The sequence below is a fragment of the Halichoeres trimaculatus genome, unplaced genomic scaffold, assembly GCF_033239565.1.
Source record: "Halichoeres trimaculatus isolate MK-OKI-2021-1 unplaced genomic scaffold, fHalTri1.1 fHalTri1_scaffold_17, whole genome shotgun sequence".
NCBI classification, from domain to species: Eukaryota; Metazoa; Chordata; class Actinopteri; order Labriformes; family Labridae; genus Halichoeres; species Halichoeres trimaculatus.
This window is the reverse complement of record NW_027437195.1, coordinates 1,342,342-1,356,230: the sequence shown is the minus strand read 5'-3', so window position 1 is coordinate 1,356,230 and position 13,889 is coordinate 1,342,342. Positions and strand designations below refer to the sequence as shown.

The 13,889-nt window shown below is 45.4% G+C and overlaps 1 protein-coding gene across 1 annotated transcript in view; it reads left to right on the top strand.

Annotated features, from left to right (window-relative positions):
* Positions 1-7,551, top strand: part of LOC141806716 (protein phosphatase 1 regulatory subunit 37) — a 99,444-nt gene extending 91,893 nt beyond the window's left edge. The window contains exon 12 of the mRNA XM_074692357.1: positions 7,126-7,551. Within this exon, the coding sequence (XP_074548458.1) occupies positions 7,126-7,302 (177 nt within the window). The 3' untranslated portion in view covers positions 7,303-7,551. The remainder of the gene's footprint in view (positions 1-7,125) is intronic.
* Positions 7,552-13,889: the final 6,338 nt, after the last annotated feature.

Genomic DNA, 13,889 nt, shown 5'->3' with positions numbered 1-13,889 from the left:
GGCTTTGGTACTTTTCTTTTTCATTAAGGAAAATGGCGTCCATCAGTGCCACATTTGTACCGTAAAAAAGGTCCAAGAAAGACAGAAGGTTTGTCCAGGTGTCAAGGCCCCTTAACGATTGCTGAGTACAACACCAACATGCCATCCATCTTCCAGAAATGGAGACAAAAACATATGCAGCAAGATGTCGCAGATCTGGCTGCAAGGGCAAAACATATTTAATGTTCACAAAGTGAAAAGTTTTCCTTTGTGTTTCCAAGAAGGGGAACTGCTTTTTGAAGTATTAAACCAAATGAGCACAAAAAGCAAAGCAAAAAGGAAAATGGACATTTAGACTCGTTCTTATATCCACTTTTTGCTATTTTCTCTGGCACTAAATGATTGCCATCAAGGTTCAGTTTCACATGTTCGGCGTCCAGATGTCCTCGGTAGTAGACACATGATATCTGAAAAATAAAACCTTTTTTTTTTTCATAAAAATGTATTTAGTATTCTAATGACCTCACAAAGATTGGGGAATCTTAAAAACTTTGTGATTAGACAATTTTTTTTTCCTGGTAGTCAGGAGGATAAGAGCGACATTCAACTGGTCCAGGAAAATGTCTTGTTTTAAGTCATTTAACGGCAACAATGAGGTCTGAACTGCCTGTAACTAGAAAAAAAATCTGCCAATGAAATAAGAAAAAATTGTTTTAAACTAGAATAATGTCTTAAAATAAGTAACTTTTTTCTTGTCCCATTGGCAATTTTTTTTTTACTTGTTACAGCAATTCAGACCTCATTTTTGTCTTAAGATAACTTAAAACAAGACATTTTTCTGGAGTGTTCAGCTGAATGTGTCCCATATTAAGTCTAAAAAGACATTTCTACTGAAGACAAAAACACTTGATGAAATCAGGAATGTCTGAAAAAGTCAATGAACCAGTAGCTGAACTATCTGTGGCTCCAACGCCTGAACACCTGATCAGAGATGAAGGTGGAACATGGATCAGCTGCAGGGTCAGGTTCTCTGAAAATGACGGTCACTGTCTGTTTCTAAAGGTAGAAATTAAAGATAGACCCATACGGTTTTTAAGGAGGCTGACAACCAGTATTTGCAGCTGATATTCATTTGCAGTAAAAGTGAAAATATTGGAGTCAAATTTTGACCATCACAGACTCCAACACTTCACATTGTATAAATTCTTCCAGCATTTATGAAACAGCTCCAGGTGCCGCAGCGTGTCTTATGAAGTTAGATAAAAACTGAAGGAAACCGGTATGGAGATGTTTCTTATAATTTCTGAGAGTCTGCTGCTGAAACTTCCCTTCCTAACATATATCTGCTCTCTGGAGCTTCTCCACACGACAAAGCCTTTTCTCCCCTCTGTAGTGTGTGTGAGCACTGGGCACACTCAACTTTGACTGCTGATTGGCTCTTATCAGAGCCATGGCTTTGTGTGTAACCAATCGGATGGTGCTGTGGGTGGGACAGTGCTGCAGACCGAGAGGTGCGGCTGCATCAGAGCTTCAGTAAGACAGTTTTTAATTGTTTCTCATCGGCCGTCAGATTAATAAAGAGGCTGATACACATCCAAATATAGATGAATGGTCTACCTCTGATAGATCTGTAACAAAATAAGAGATTATAGAGTGTGATGTGCAAACTTAAAGGAAGAAAAGTGAACCTGTGTGTACAAATATTTGTATAAAGATTCCAGGCCTGTGAAATTGATTTGATGACACAAATGGAGGGAAAATGTGAACCTGGAGAGTCAAAAAGGAAAAGGAAAATTCACACATGTGTAAGCCCACATTTACACAAATAAAATGATAGCTGCAGGTTGATGACGTGGGCTGATGTTTCCGGGGTGTTTTCATAATGTCAAGCCTCTGACAGTTTGATCATCTCTGCAGGGACACACACACACACACACACACACACACACACACACACACACACACACACACACACACACACACACACACACACACACACACACACACAGTTTTCTCTCTGCTGGTGGTGTGTGAGCAGAATCAGAGAAACGCACACAGCAGAGTTCCTCCAGTCTAACAGGACCACCTGTAAAGTCCTGCAGAGTCCATCCAGGGTGTTTCCCTGGGTCCAGTCTCAGTGACAGGGTTCAGGTTCAGTGCTGGGGGAGGTTCAGCTCCTCTCCTGATGAATGTGATTTAATGTGACGTCCTCTGTTAGAGATAAAAGCATCACGTGTCTCTGACAGAGGAGATAAATGTTACTGTGAGGTACGCCTCAGCCAGCTTCTTCCTCTGCAGCTTTGTCTGATAACCATCAAGGTTTATTCAAAACCTGATCCCACCCTCATTAAGGAAGGATTACATTACATTAATTAATGCCTCAGTGCCTCTCAGTTTGATTTTTGCACTTTTAAATGTTCTCCTGCCGACAGAGAGGACGACAACAGGGGTCAGAGACCTGCAGCATCACGTGACGATACAAACACCTCTCATCCTAAAACCTCCTCCTCTTAAAGCTTCTCTCACCTCTGTTTGTGTGGACCTTTAAAATCACATTCACACTTTTAATCTCAGTCATAGAAAGCACCCTGATCATGATCCTGATCCTGGTCCCAAACCAGAACCTGAACCAGAAGGATCTAGGTGTCACTCATTCTTAAACTGCCTTTAATCAAAGTGAAAACCTGCAGAATGAGTGTTAGACTCTGGTTTCTGCCATGTATGAAGCATAATTATAGAGAACACACTCTCCCTCTCACACACACACACACATAATGATGTCAGTGTGTCAGGAAACAGAGCGTGTGCAGACTGCAGTGATGGTGACAGAGAGGAGTTCCCCCTGACACCAAGTCGAGAAACAAGAGTTTGTTTGGATTTCTGGCACTGACAGAAGGTGTGTGTGTGTGTGCTCATGTGAGTGTGTGAGAGAGAGAGTGTGTGTCACTGAGGTTGTACTCTGCACTGATGTTGCAGAAGCAGCCATTGAAACTGTTCACACACACACTCCAATAATTTTTGTGCATGCCTGAGTCCCTTTGCATTTCTGCATTTATGCACAAGTGTGTGTGTGAGTGTGTGTGTGTGTGCTCCCATGTGTGTTTATATTCCTTAATGACTTTCTAATTCAGGGCCAGCAGGAACCTGCCTTTATCTCTATTAGTTTAGTATCCGAGCAAACAAAGAGAGTCTGTGTGTGTGGCAGCGAGCCAGACGAAGACTCAGCCGTAAAAGCACTTGTCCATCTGCGTCTCCTCCTCCTCCTCCTCCTCCTCCTCCTCCTCTCTGGGTGTGAAACGCTCCCTCCTCTCTGTCGCTAAAATAAAGAAACATCTTGATTGGAGGCTCGGCGGTCTGCTCGCTCTATCAGGAGGTATCGATCGTTCCACAAACCGATCAGGTCTGAATAGATACACGCTGTGGATCAGGGGAGGAGTGTGTGTGTGTGTGTGTGTGTGTGTGTGTGTGTGTGTGTGTGTGTGTGTGTGTGTGTGTGTGTGTGTGTGTGTGTGTGTGTGTGTGTGTGTGTGTGTGTGTGTGTGTGTGTGTGTGTGTGTGAAATGGCAGAAGGAGTTTTCTGTGCTGAAAGTCTGTCAGCTTAAAGCCATGAGAGACAAACAGAGATTGATCTGTGAGGATCTTTCAGATCTGATGTTGGGTGTTGAAGCGTGGAGGATGAGTGTGTGTGGAGGACAGGTCAGAGCAGGTAAAGGTGAGTGTGTCAGAGGTCATCACAACACCACTGAGCTCTGAGGAAAGCACAGGACTTTTTTCATATCTGAGCACAGATTTCTCTGCAAACACAACATATAAAAATAAGAGGTGAACAAAGGAAAGGAGGAGAGGCTGGGGGGAGGTGTGTGTGTCCTGTGGTGGTGTGAGAGGAGAGTTTGTAACACAGATTAACACAGGAACAACATCCTGTTGACCATGTCTACACAAGCCCTGTTTACTGTGGCTCAAACCTACACAGCCTTATCCTCATGTCTCTGCCACACACAGCTGCACGCTAAGAAATCACACTCCCATCACAGACGATACACACGTCAGCTGCACAGGCCGCCACACACTGAGCTGAAGAGTGAGGGGCTGTGTGTGTGACGGTGCGGACACCAGGACCAGGACATGAGGTTAACGTGGAAGGTCAACAGAGTCATGATCACACACCCTGAGCTGTGACATCATGACCCCTGAGAGTGAACCTCATCCTCTCATACACTCTGACCTGACCGCAGGCGAACCTGTTCAGCCACCTTACTCTGCTCCCAGGTGTGAAGCAGTCACTAGCAGTGTTGCCACAGTTACTTTGAAAAAGTAATCTGATTACTAGTTACTGATTACTCCTTTAAAAAGTAACTTAGTTACTTTTTGAAGGAGACTGACTACTTGATTTTAAAAGTAACTCAATCAGATTACAAGTTACTTTGTTAGTTACTTTCAGCAGCTGCTGCCAACACTGCCAACACCTGCACCTGCCTCATGAGGTTTTTATCTCTCAGAGTTCTTAAAAATGCTGCTTCTGAGGTCAAACCATCACTTAAAGACATTCAGACCTACAGTTCTGGTTTTTGATTGACTCAAATAAACCCAGAACTGCACAGAGGAGTCCACATGGCAGTGACCTGACTCTGGCTCATGAAGGTCTCTGAGAGTCGGGATCTTCAGTCCTGGAGGTCTGAAATGTTCAAACCGAACCTCATTCAGGAAACAGAGGTTTCAAAAAGATGTATTGAAAGATCCTGAGGAGGTCATCTTCACCCACTCAGAACCATCATCAGAACCAACATCAAGACTCTGACTGGAGACGTCTTAATCCATTAGGGAACATGTCAAAATTTGTTGAAACTGTTTAAGGGATGCTCCCACTGCATTAGTTTGTTGGACTTGTACTTTAGATTCATCGTGTGCGTGTGTGTGTGTGTGTGTGTGTGTGTGTGTGTGTGTGTGTGTGTGTGTGTGTGTGTGTGTGTGTGTGTGTGTGTGTGTGTGTGTGTGTGTGTGTGTGTGTGTCATTTGACCCCTTTGGCTTAAAGGCGTCACTGGCATCCCTGATTCTGCCCCTCCAGAAGGCCATGGCTGTGGACTATGACCCCCCCCCCCCCCCCCCCCCCCCCCATACACACACTCACTCACACACACACACCACACACACACCTCTTCCACCAGCAGAAGGTTGTGTTGCTGTTCTCCACATGCGCACCTCTCACCCATCCTCCCCCTCCTCCTCATCCTCACCTACCCTCGTTGTTGGCAAAGGCATCTTTGTGTGTGTGTGTGTGTGTGTGTGTGTGTGTGTGTGTGTGTGTGTGTGTGTGTGTGTGTGTGTGTGTGTGTGTGTGTGTGTGTGTGTGTGTGTGTGTCAGGCGGGCTGCTGCGTGGTGAGCGTGCCCTCTGTCATTCACGCAGAGCAGCCCTGTCCAACTGTCACTTCCTGACAGGCTGATAATCAATCTCTTTATTAACTGCTCTGCTGCAGACCGCCGCCACCGGGGGAGGAGGGGGGAGGGGGGGAGGAGAGGGGAGAGGAGGGGGAGGAGCGGGTTGGGGGGAGACAGGAGCATTCTGCAGCTTTTGAGAGTTGACTTTTCCTTCAGGACAGTGTTTCCAGGCAGGTGGAGTGTTTGGGAACATAAGGGTGTGTGAAACTCAGAGACGGCTCCTCCTCTCAGTCTGATCTCTGTCTGATGGAGCGCTGGTTCAAAGACAGGTGATGGTGTGTTACTGATGGAGACACTTGTTTCTCACACCTCCGACCCTGCTCCTCTGCACTTTTTAAAAACACTCAGACCCTCTCAGAGTCTGACCAGAATCTATGTCTGGGACTTTTAAGATAAAGAGTGAGGATGAGGAGTGAGAGAGGCCGCCGTCAGGACCTGCTGCTTTCTGTGACACTGGTCTTTCCTGACAGCATCACGCCATTGCCACAGCGATAATTTATGAGGCGGGAAAGTAAATTAGTGATTCTGGCGACCAACAGGCAGCCAGGAGTCAGCACGCCGCCCGTCTCCTGCTCTCTGATTTACATCTGCGCCTGTTTCTCCTTCTGCTCTCAGTCAGCTGTTTGCTCAGTCGTTCAGAGAGGTGCGTCGACGCTCACAGTCCCTGTGAAACATGAAGGACCTGGAGACAGGCCTGAAGCTCAGAGGACACATGAGCAGATAGACTTTCCCCCCTGTTTGTGTCTCTCCCCCTCTAGACTTCACTCTCAGGCCCTGATTTACTAAGATCCTAAACAACCAGTGCTTTATTACATGTGCAAACTAACAAATTGCTTTATGCTACCTTGGCAGGTGGTGTAGGTTAGTTCATTCATGGCGTTTTTGTTCTGAATCAGCCCTTAGGTCATCCAGCAGCTCAGAAATGGTTTTACGGACATGTCTCCACCAATTTTATTTGTGGCTTTCCAAATATGTTGATACACACACTGATGATGCCTCGTTCTGACCACAATGACCTCAGGCCTATGTGTGTAACGCTGTGCCAGTTTGCACCGGCCTTTCTAACGTGCTCAATATTGACACAAAAACAGAGTCTGCTAACAGTTTCAGGTTTGATAAATCATGCTGCAGGCACTGTATGATCCCAGAGTTCTGTCTGTTTGCGAAAAGATTTAAAGTGTTGTAACTGCCTCATCTTGTTTGTTTACACCCTGTGACCTGCTGTGACCTGATCTAATTATATGAAGCCTATGCAGAAGTTTTAAAAACTGCAGTTCCTGGAGCGTCCACTAGAGGCTGTCTGCAGAAAGAGCAGAGACCTAACAAACCTTTTCATAAAGTCTGAGTAGATCCTGGCTTTGTGTAATGAAGGCATCAGCTCTAGCTTCACCTTTTACCAACAGGTGCATAGTGATGATAGGCTTCAAACGCTGCCTCAGAAACCCAAACTGACACCACAGAGACTGAGTCCATGTTCCATCCGGTCTGTGTTTTGCTGCTGGTTTGGTTTGTTTTTACACTCTCTATCCTCACAGGGAGCCCAGGATCATCCCTATCTGTCCCATCAGGAGACCAGAGAGATGTAGCATCTTCGTCTCTAATGGTGTGTCTGTGTGTGTGTGTGTGTGTGTGTGTGTGTGTGTGTGTGTGTGTGTGTGTGTGTGTGTGTGTGTGTGTGTGTGTGTGTGTGTGTGTGTGTAATCTACAGGATGAGTTTCTGACTCAGACTCAGATGAGGCTTCAATCAGAGATCGTCCAGAGCTGCATCACCAACGCCAGGCTCTCTGAGGTCAACACAGAGACCTCACCTGAAGAAGCTGAGGTCAACACAGAGACCTCACCTGAAGAAGCTGAGGAACCAGAAGATGTCAGGACCACAGCCTGAGTGTACAGACACATACACACGCGGGCACACAAAAACACAGAGCTGAGTGTGAGGTGTGTGAAACGTAGATTCTCTCTCTTGCATTGATAAACCCTTCATGGGGGTCATGGGTACATCTTCCAGCCCCGCCCCCACTCTGAGTCCACGCTGTGTTCCCGCAGAGCTCCTCCAGCTTTCTGTCAAATAGTCAAATACATCAGCAGTGGCCAGGCTGTCAGCAGGTGGAGACCCTCACAGGAGTGGAGTTAAAGTGACCTGAGCAGCAGGCAGACGGACACACTGAGCTTTACCTGCTGTTATCTTAATATGAAGGGAAACCAAACCCTGCTCTCTGTGACTCTGTATCCTCTTTTCATTCTCATGTGTCAGTTTGATTAAAGTGCTCCACCCTCACTCCTGATTGGTTGGATTGTTTTGTTAGAGGTGCTTTTAAAAAAGTTCTTCTAGGAACTTAATGTTTTCTGTTGCTGTCTGTTTCCCCCTGAGGCCTGTAGTCCTGATCATGCATACACCTGTGTTCCTAAACTGTCTGCACATCACACAGCTCAAAGCTCTGTATCGTCCATGACCTCTGAAACCATCCTCCTCCATCCAACAGCTGCTTTCCTCCCAGCATGACCAGCTAAACCATGAACTCTTCAAACAGTACATTATTATAGAGTCAGAAAGTGCATGCGGGGAAATTTACACACATCCTGCCTTTGACTCAACAACATTAAAATATTGTCTCTTTGGTTACACCATTAAAACGGTTTATTCTCACACTAGAAATATAACACACACTATGTGTGTGTGTGTGGCAGCTTTAATCTCAAGTTCTGAGAAGTCCATCTGTGAGCTGCTTCATCACCTGCGTCCTCCACCTCCTCACCTGAACATCACCTGTGACCGACTCAGTGATGGACACACAAACATGCACACAAACATAACTCAATTCCTGAGCCAGAGAGGAGAGTTGGAGTGATTGGCCCCAAACTTCTCCTCCCCCTCCTCCTCTTCATCCTCCTCCATCATGACCCATGTGGGCATGGCGGCCTCCCAACCTCTCTCTCCTCCAGCCAGAGTGGTTCCAGGACTGATTTCAGGCCCAACACCCCCCTTTAGAACCCCACCCCCACCTGAAGCGGGGCAATCTGAATAAGGTCCAGTCCTGATGGCAGAGGAAGAGGAGGCAGATGCCGGGGCAGTGGGAGCAGGGCAGCAGCCACGGCAGCAGAGGGCCTACTTTATCTTAGTTAGAGAGGAGTGAGGGCAAGGCATGAAGAACACACACACACACACACACACACACACACACGCACGCATACACACACACACACACACACACACACACACACACACACACACACACACACACACACACACACACACACACACACACAGAACACCAAACTTCTCAGTGCTGGCTCTAAACTTCAGTCCCATGGCGTCACATAAAGCTCTGTGAGGTGGAACCAGGAGAGGACAAGCTGTTGTGGGTCAGGGTCCCTGTGAGGACTCTCACTGATCCTGGTCTCACCTTTCAGGTACACCTGTGTGACATCATCCATGATCTAACGTCATCAATACTGACACATGTTTTTATGAATGACATTTCTCACTATCAGTGGTCAGGTCCAATGCAAGACTCTGTACCACACCTAGACCCAGAGTCCCACCAGTCCAGTCCAGCTGCAGACCTCCACAGTGAAGCAGCTCTACCACCAGACCAGGAAGTTCACACAGAGAGTTTCAAAGTAAAACTTGAGCCCCTCCCTGGTTCAGACTCTGGAACTCCACAGACACAGTTTAAGGCTGAAGTCTATAGAAGCAGTTTAAGGTAGAACTCTACAGGCTCAGTTTAGGTAAAACTCTCCGGACGCAGTTAAAGGTGGAAGTCTTCAGACTCAGTTTATGGTGGAAGTCTACAATCGCAGTTTAAGGTGGGAGTCTACAAACCCATTTTAAAGAAGAAGTCTTCAGTCTCAGTTTAAGGAGGAAGTCTACAGACACAGTTTAAGGTGGAATTGCAGGGTCAGTGTGCCTGTGATCACTCTCTGCTTGCTGACACGGCTGACCAGTTGGCAGGACAGTGGTTTTCTCCTAATGAACAACAGCTTAACGAAGCTCCTTCATTGCTGCTACTCACCACACACTCTGTCACACACTCACACACTCTCACACACACTCACACACACACTCTCCGTCCTGCTGCTGTTGGAGGTGTTTCTCTCTTTGATGAGTTCCTGGCTGACTCTCTCTGCCTCCCTGCTGAATGTGTGGCTGCTCCTCCTCCTCCTCCTCCTCTTCATCTTTCCCCCTTGTCAACACAATCCCTCCATCCATCCGTCCTGAGGCGGGGGCCCGGCGGGGGCCGTCCGCCCCTCACGGCGTCCTCTGGGTGCTCTCTGCGTCTCCTCTGGTCTCCCTCCCATCGCACACACACTTACACACGTTTGTCTGTGGCGTCCTGTGAGGACCTCTGATTTATGAGCGCAGCTCCGTGTTCTGAGTGATCACCTTTACCTTTACAGAGCACGGCTCTAAGACAGGAGGAAAGTCTCAACACACTTCCTGTTTATCAGAACAAAAAGAGAGAAAGTCCAGGCTCACTCTGCCTCAGTTTTTGGCATCAGCTCTAAACAGAGTTTCAGAGTTTCATTCATTCATAAAAAAAAAACCTCTTTCTAAGCCCTGCTTGTGTCTGATGTCTTCAGTTCAGACATTTCCCTGGAGATTTCAGCCGAATGAGGCTTCTTAATTTTTACTGAAATCAGACAAAAACACTTCCATGGATTTCAGATTCTGCAGTTAGAATCTGATGTAGAATATGACTAAGCTGCAGCCTTGATCTATAAAATGTCTCGTATCATCCTTTAACCAATTATTAATAACGACTACAGAATCATTAACAAAATAATATCAGAATATTTAAAAAAGAAAAGGATCTGGTTTGAACACATACATTTTTGTGATGAGGTGTGAATTCAAAGCAAAGTTCATAGACCAAGTCAATAAAGGGGACACTAGTAGTTCAGAGTCATTCTCTGAGGACCATGAGCGTCCAAATAATCCCAAAACCAGAACATGTGATGAGTCAGAGTCTGCCAAGAGGCTGCTGGGCCTCATTAGAGAGGAAGAGGAAGCAGACTGCCCCTCTTCCTCTTTGGAGTCAGCCGCTTTGTTGGAATGAGGCAGACCAGATCATTATAGGGAGTGAGGAGGAGGAGGAACAGGGAGGAAGAAGTGAAGGAGAAAGGAGGTGAGGACTGCTGCAGGACTCCTGTGACAGAGTCAACTAAACCAAAGGACAGGACCCACAGAGGACCAACAGGATGTGGAGAGGGTGGGGGGACCAATGTTCTGTTCTGGTTGGTCCAAACACTTTAACGACAGGGGTCACAAACATCATATCCAGAAGTCACAGTGCTAACCCTGTGTGGCTCCTCAAGGGCCAATCCCCATTCTACCCCTTAGCCCAGTCATTCCCAAAGTCTGGGTCCTTACCCAAAGAGATTTTTTGGGGGGTCACCAAACTAGTTTTTTTAGAATGTTTACAAGAAACTCATGCTTTCCTTAACCAGAAGAGGTCTCTCCTCGCTGATTTGATTACTGATGATTGGCTCCTCACACTATAGCTACAGCTACAGCTCATAATCGTTACCCTGATGTCAAACTGAGGTGACAGATTCACAGCAAACCGACTTCACTACAGTAAACTGCATTTCATGAAGAATTAGACAGATAAGCTGCATTCAGGAGCTGCATTAGCTACATACGCTATGCTAAGCTAACGTTACTGCATTTGTGCCAGGGGGAAGGAGTAGACAGAGGGAGAGGGGGAAGAGTGCCAAATGGGACTGACCCTAAGACTCTATCAGGTTCAGAGACCACGAGTTCACTTCATGAGCTCTTCCTCAGCCCCACTCCAGATCAGACTCTGTCCTCACGTCATCCTCCAGGAGCCAGAGGCACACTGATTATTCTACACTACACTCAGAGCTAAGTCAGTGTGCTGTCCACAAACAGACCTGAGTCTCTTTAAATGAGGAGAAAGATTCTGCTGAAGGGCTGACAAAGGCCTACATCACAAGCTTTTAAAGAAGACATTATTCTCAGGTTAAAGAATGTTAAAGCATGGATTTTTTATTATTATTATCTTTTTGCCTTTATTCTGTCCTTCTGGTGCCTCAGTAGTATCTTTACATGATTTAAAGCTCATAAATAAAGCTCTGTTTTTTCTCGTCCTGCTGTTCCAGTTAACTCTTATTTAGTCCCCTGTCTGAAACTCTTTGTTTCAGCTGCTGTCTCTTTAAGGTCCCTGCTCTACGAACCCCCTTCGCTCTGAGTGGACAGCCCTCCAGAGGTCTGCTGGGGGTGGAGCCATGGGCAGACCATGGTGGTGTGAGTTTTATTTTTGAACTGAATTAAACAAAAGCATATTCAGTGTTTCAAAGTGTTTGCTCCAGGAATACGATCATTACGGCTCATTTAAGCTCCTGAACGTAGTCATGACTCTCAGAGATGAAGTGCTGAAGCAAACAGACCCAGTGTGTGTGAATCTGAGCACAGAATGAATGGGTGAGTGTTTGTTCAGGTGAGGCCCTCATACCTTCACTCTGTCCTTTTCTCCCCCCTCCTCACCTTGACACCTGCCTCTGAGCCTTTTTGATAAATTTACATTAAAAGAGCTTTGGCGTCTGGCGCCGAATCTGCCTTTAATCAATGAGAGCGTTTGTGCGGGCCTCCGGAGAGCCAGGCGAGTCGAAGATAAATATTGGCAGAAAAGAAAAATGTGTCGTCCTCCCCGATGGAGGGGGGAGTAATGATATTCAAAAGGAGACCCCTCGCTGAGATGCAAGGCAAACTGTTCCTAAGCAACAAAACACATTCTCCCTCTCTGAGCAGGCTGTGTGAGCGAGTGTGTGTGAGAGTGTGTGTGTGTCTATGCGAGAGTCTGTGTGTGTCCCCAAACCACTCATACCAGAAGTCAGATGTGTGTGTTTTCCTGTTTGTCTCCTCAAAATGTGTTTTTATCTGTGAGTGGTAGTTTAAAATCTTTGTATGTGTGTGTGTGTGTGTGTGTGTATGTGTGTGTGTGTGTGTATGTGAAAGAAGAGGCAGACAGGCAGAGGAGGCACCTGGACTGAATCTACACTCACTGATGCTGGTCACTGTCCCCTAACTCCCTTAATCCAGGGTGGGATCACACACACACACACACACACACGGCTCACAGCAGCTCATAGTTTGTGCTGCATGTGACGGAGGACGATGCATCATTTGGAGCTCATGTTAAAGGTTGTCTCTGTCATGTGATCGGTCTCTGCAGCGCTGCATGGAGGAGTGTGTATGAATCAAACAGCAGACTGCTGCAGCTCCTCTGTGTCAGGAGGAAAAACAGGAAATTATAAATACATTTAGAGTTTAGAGAGTTGGTTTCGTCAGAGCTGAAGTAAAATAATCACACTCTGTTCAGTTTTCTTCTGAACATATCTGTTAAAATAAGAAATTGCATTTTAATTCTAGAAACTGAGTGTGTTTTATTTGCTGCACCAGTAGATGATCTTACCCTTTAAAAATAAATACTAATTGTTATTTTTTGTCTTGTATTTTAATTTTAAGCAGAAAAGAGAGAGGATACACAGAGAGCAGGATGTTACAAAAAGTACATACACTGAAAAAACTGTAACCTGAGCAAGTGTTAGTGTCTCATTTTAATCTGTGCTGTTAGACTCAACGTGAGCCACATTCAGCTGACAGGTCCAGATAAACATCTGATTTCAATTTATTAAAGATGAAACTGAGGCATAAATTAACTTGTTTAGTTTCTTGTATCTAGACATTTCAAGACATAAACATGATTCTTACCCAACTGTTTTTTTTTTTAGTCTGTTCAATAATTCAGGTGTCATTTTTGTCTTTGAATTTATTGGACTCAGACGTTTTTTATGAGGACCTGTCAGATGAATGTGGCTCAGATAAACTTTAAGTGATTAATCCTCATCTTAATTACCCATGTGATTTTGTTACATATGTTTAAAGTTTTTTTAAAAAAAGAAAAGAATGTAAAGTAAAAGTTACACCCAGAGACAGCCTGAATAACTAGGGGATATATTAAATATTTAACCATATTAAAGTGATGTGAATCTTCAGGTTTAGTCAGTGTGTTTTATGTGTAATGTGTCTATGCCTGGCAGAATGACAGAGTCCACTGTTTACCATACGATCCTCCTCCATGTGTTTGACAGCAGTTCCTGATTTCAATAATTAAGTCAGATGATTAATTTTCTTACCTAATTTGATTTATTAGTGAGAGTCAGAGGCACACAGCCAACAAACTATTTACAGAATGAACAATTTGTAACATAAATGCATTATGATATTTCATGGCTGAAATGAATTGTGGGAATAGTTTACTCAGTGCTCTGCTTATAGGCAGAATTTCAAAACGATCCTTTTCTTTTCAATACTGCATCACACTGATCTTAACTCCATAAATGAACGTTTCTCACTCAGCAGAAAAACGTGGAACAAAAGGTTTCACTCACCCTCTCTGTGGAGCTGCAGCATCATTTCATGCTTACCTCTGATGACAGGTGGCGACA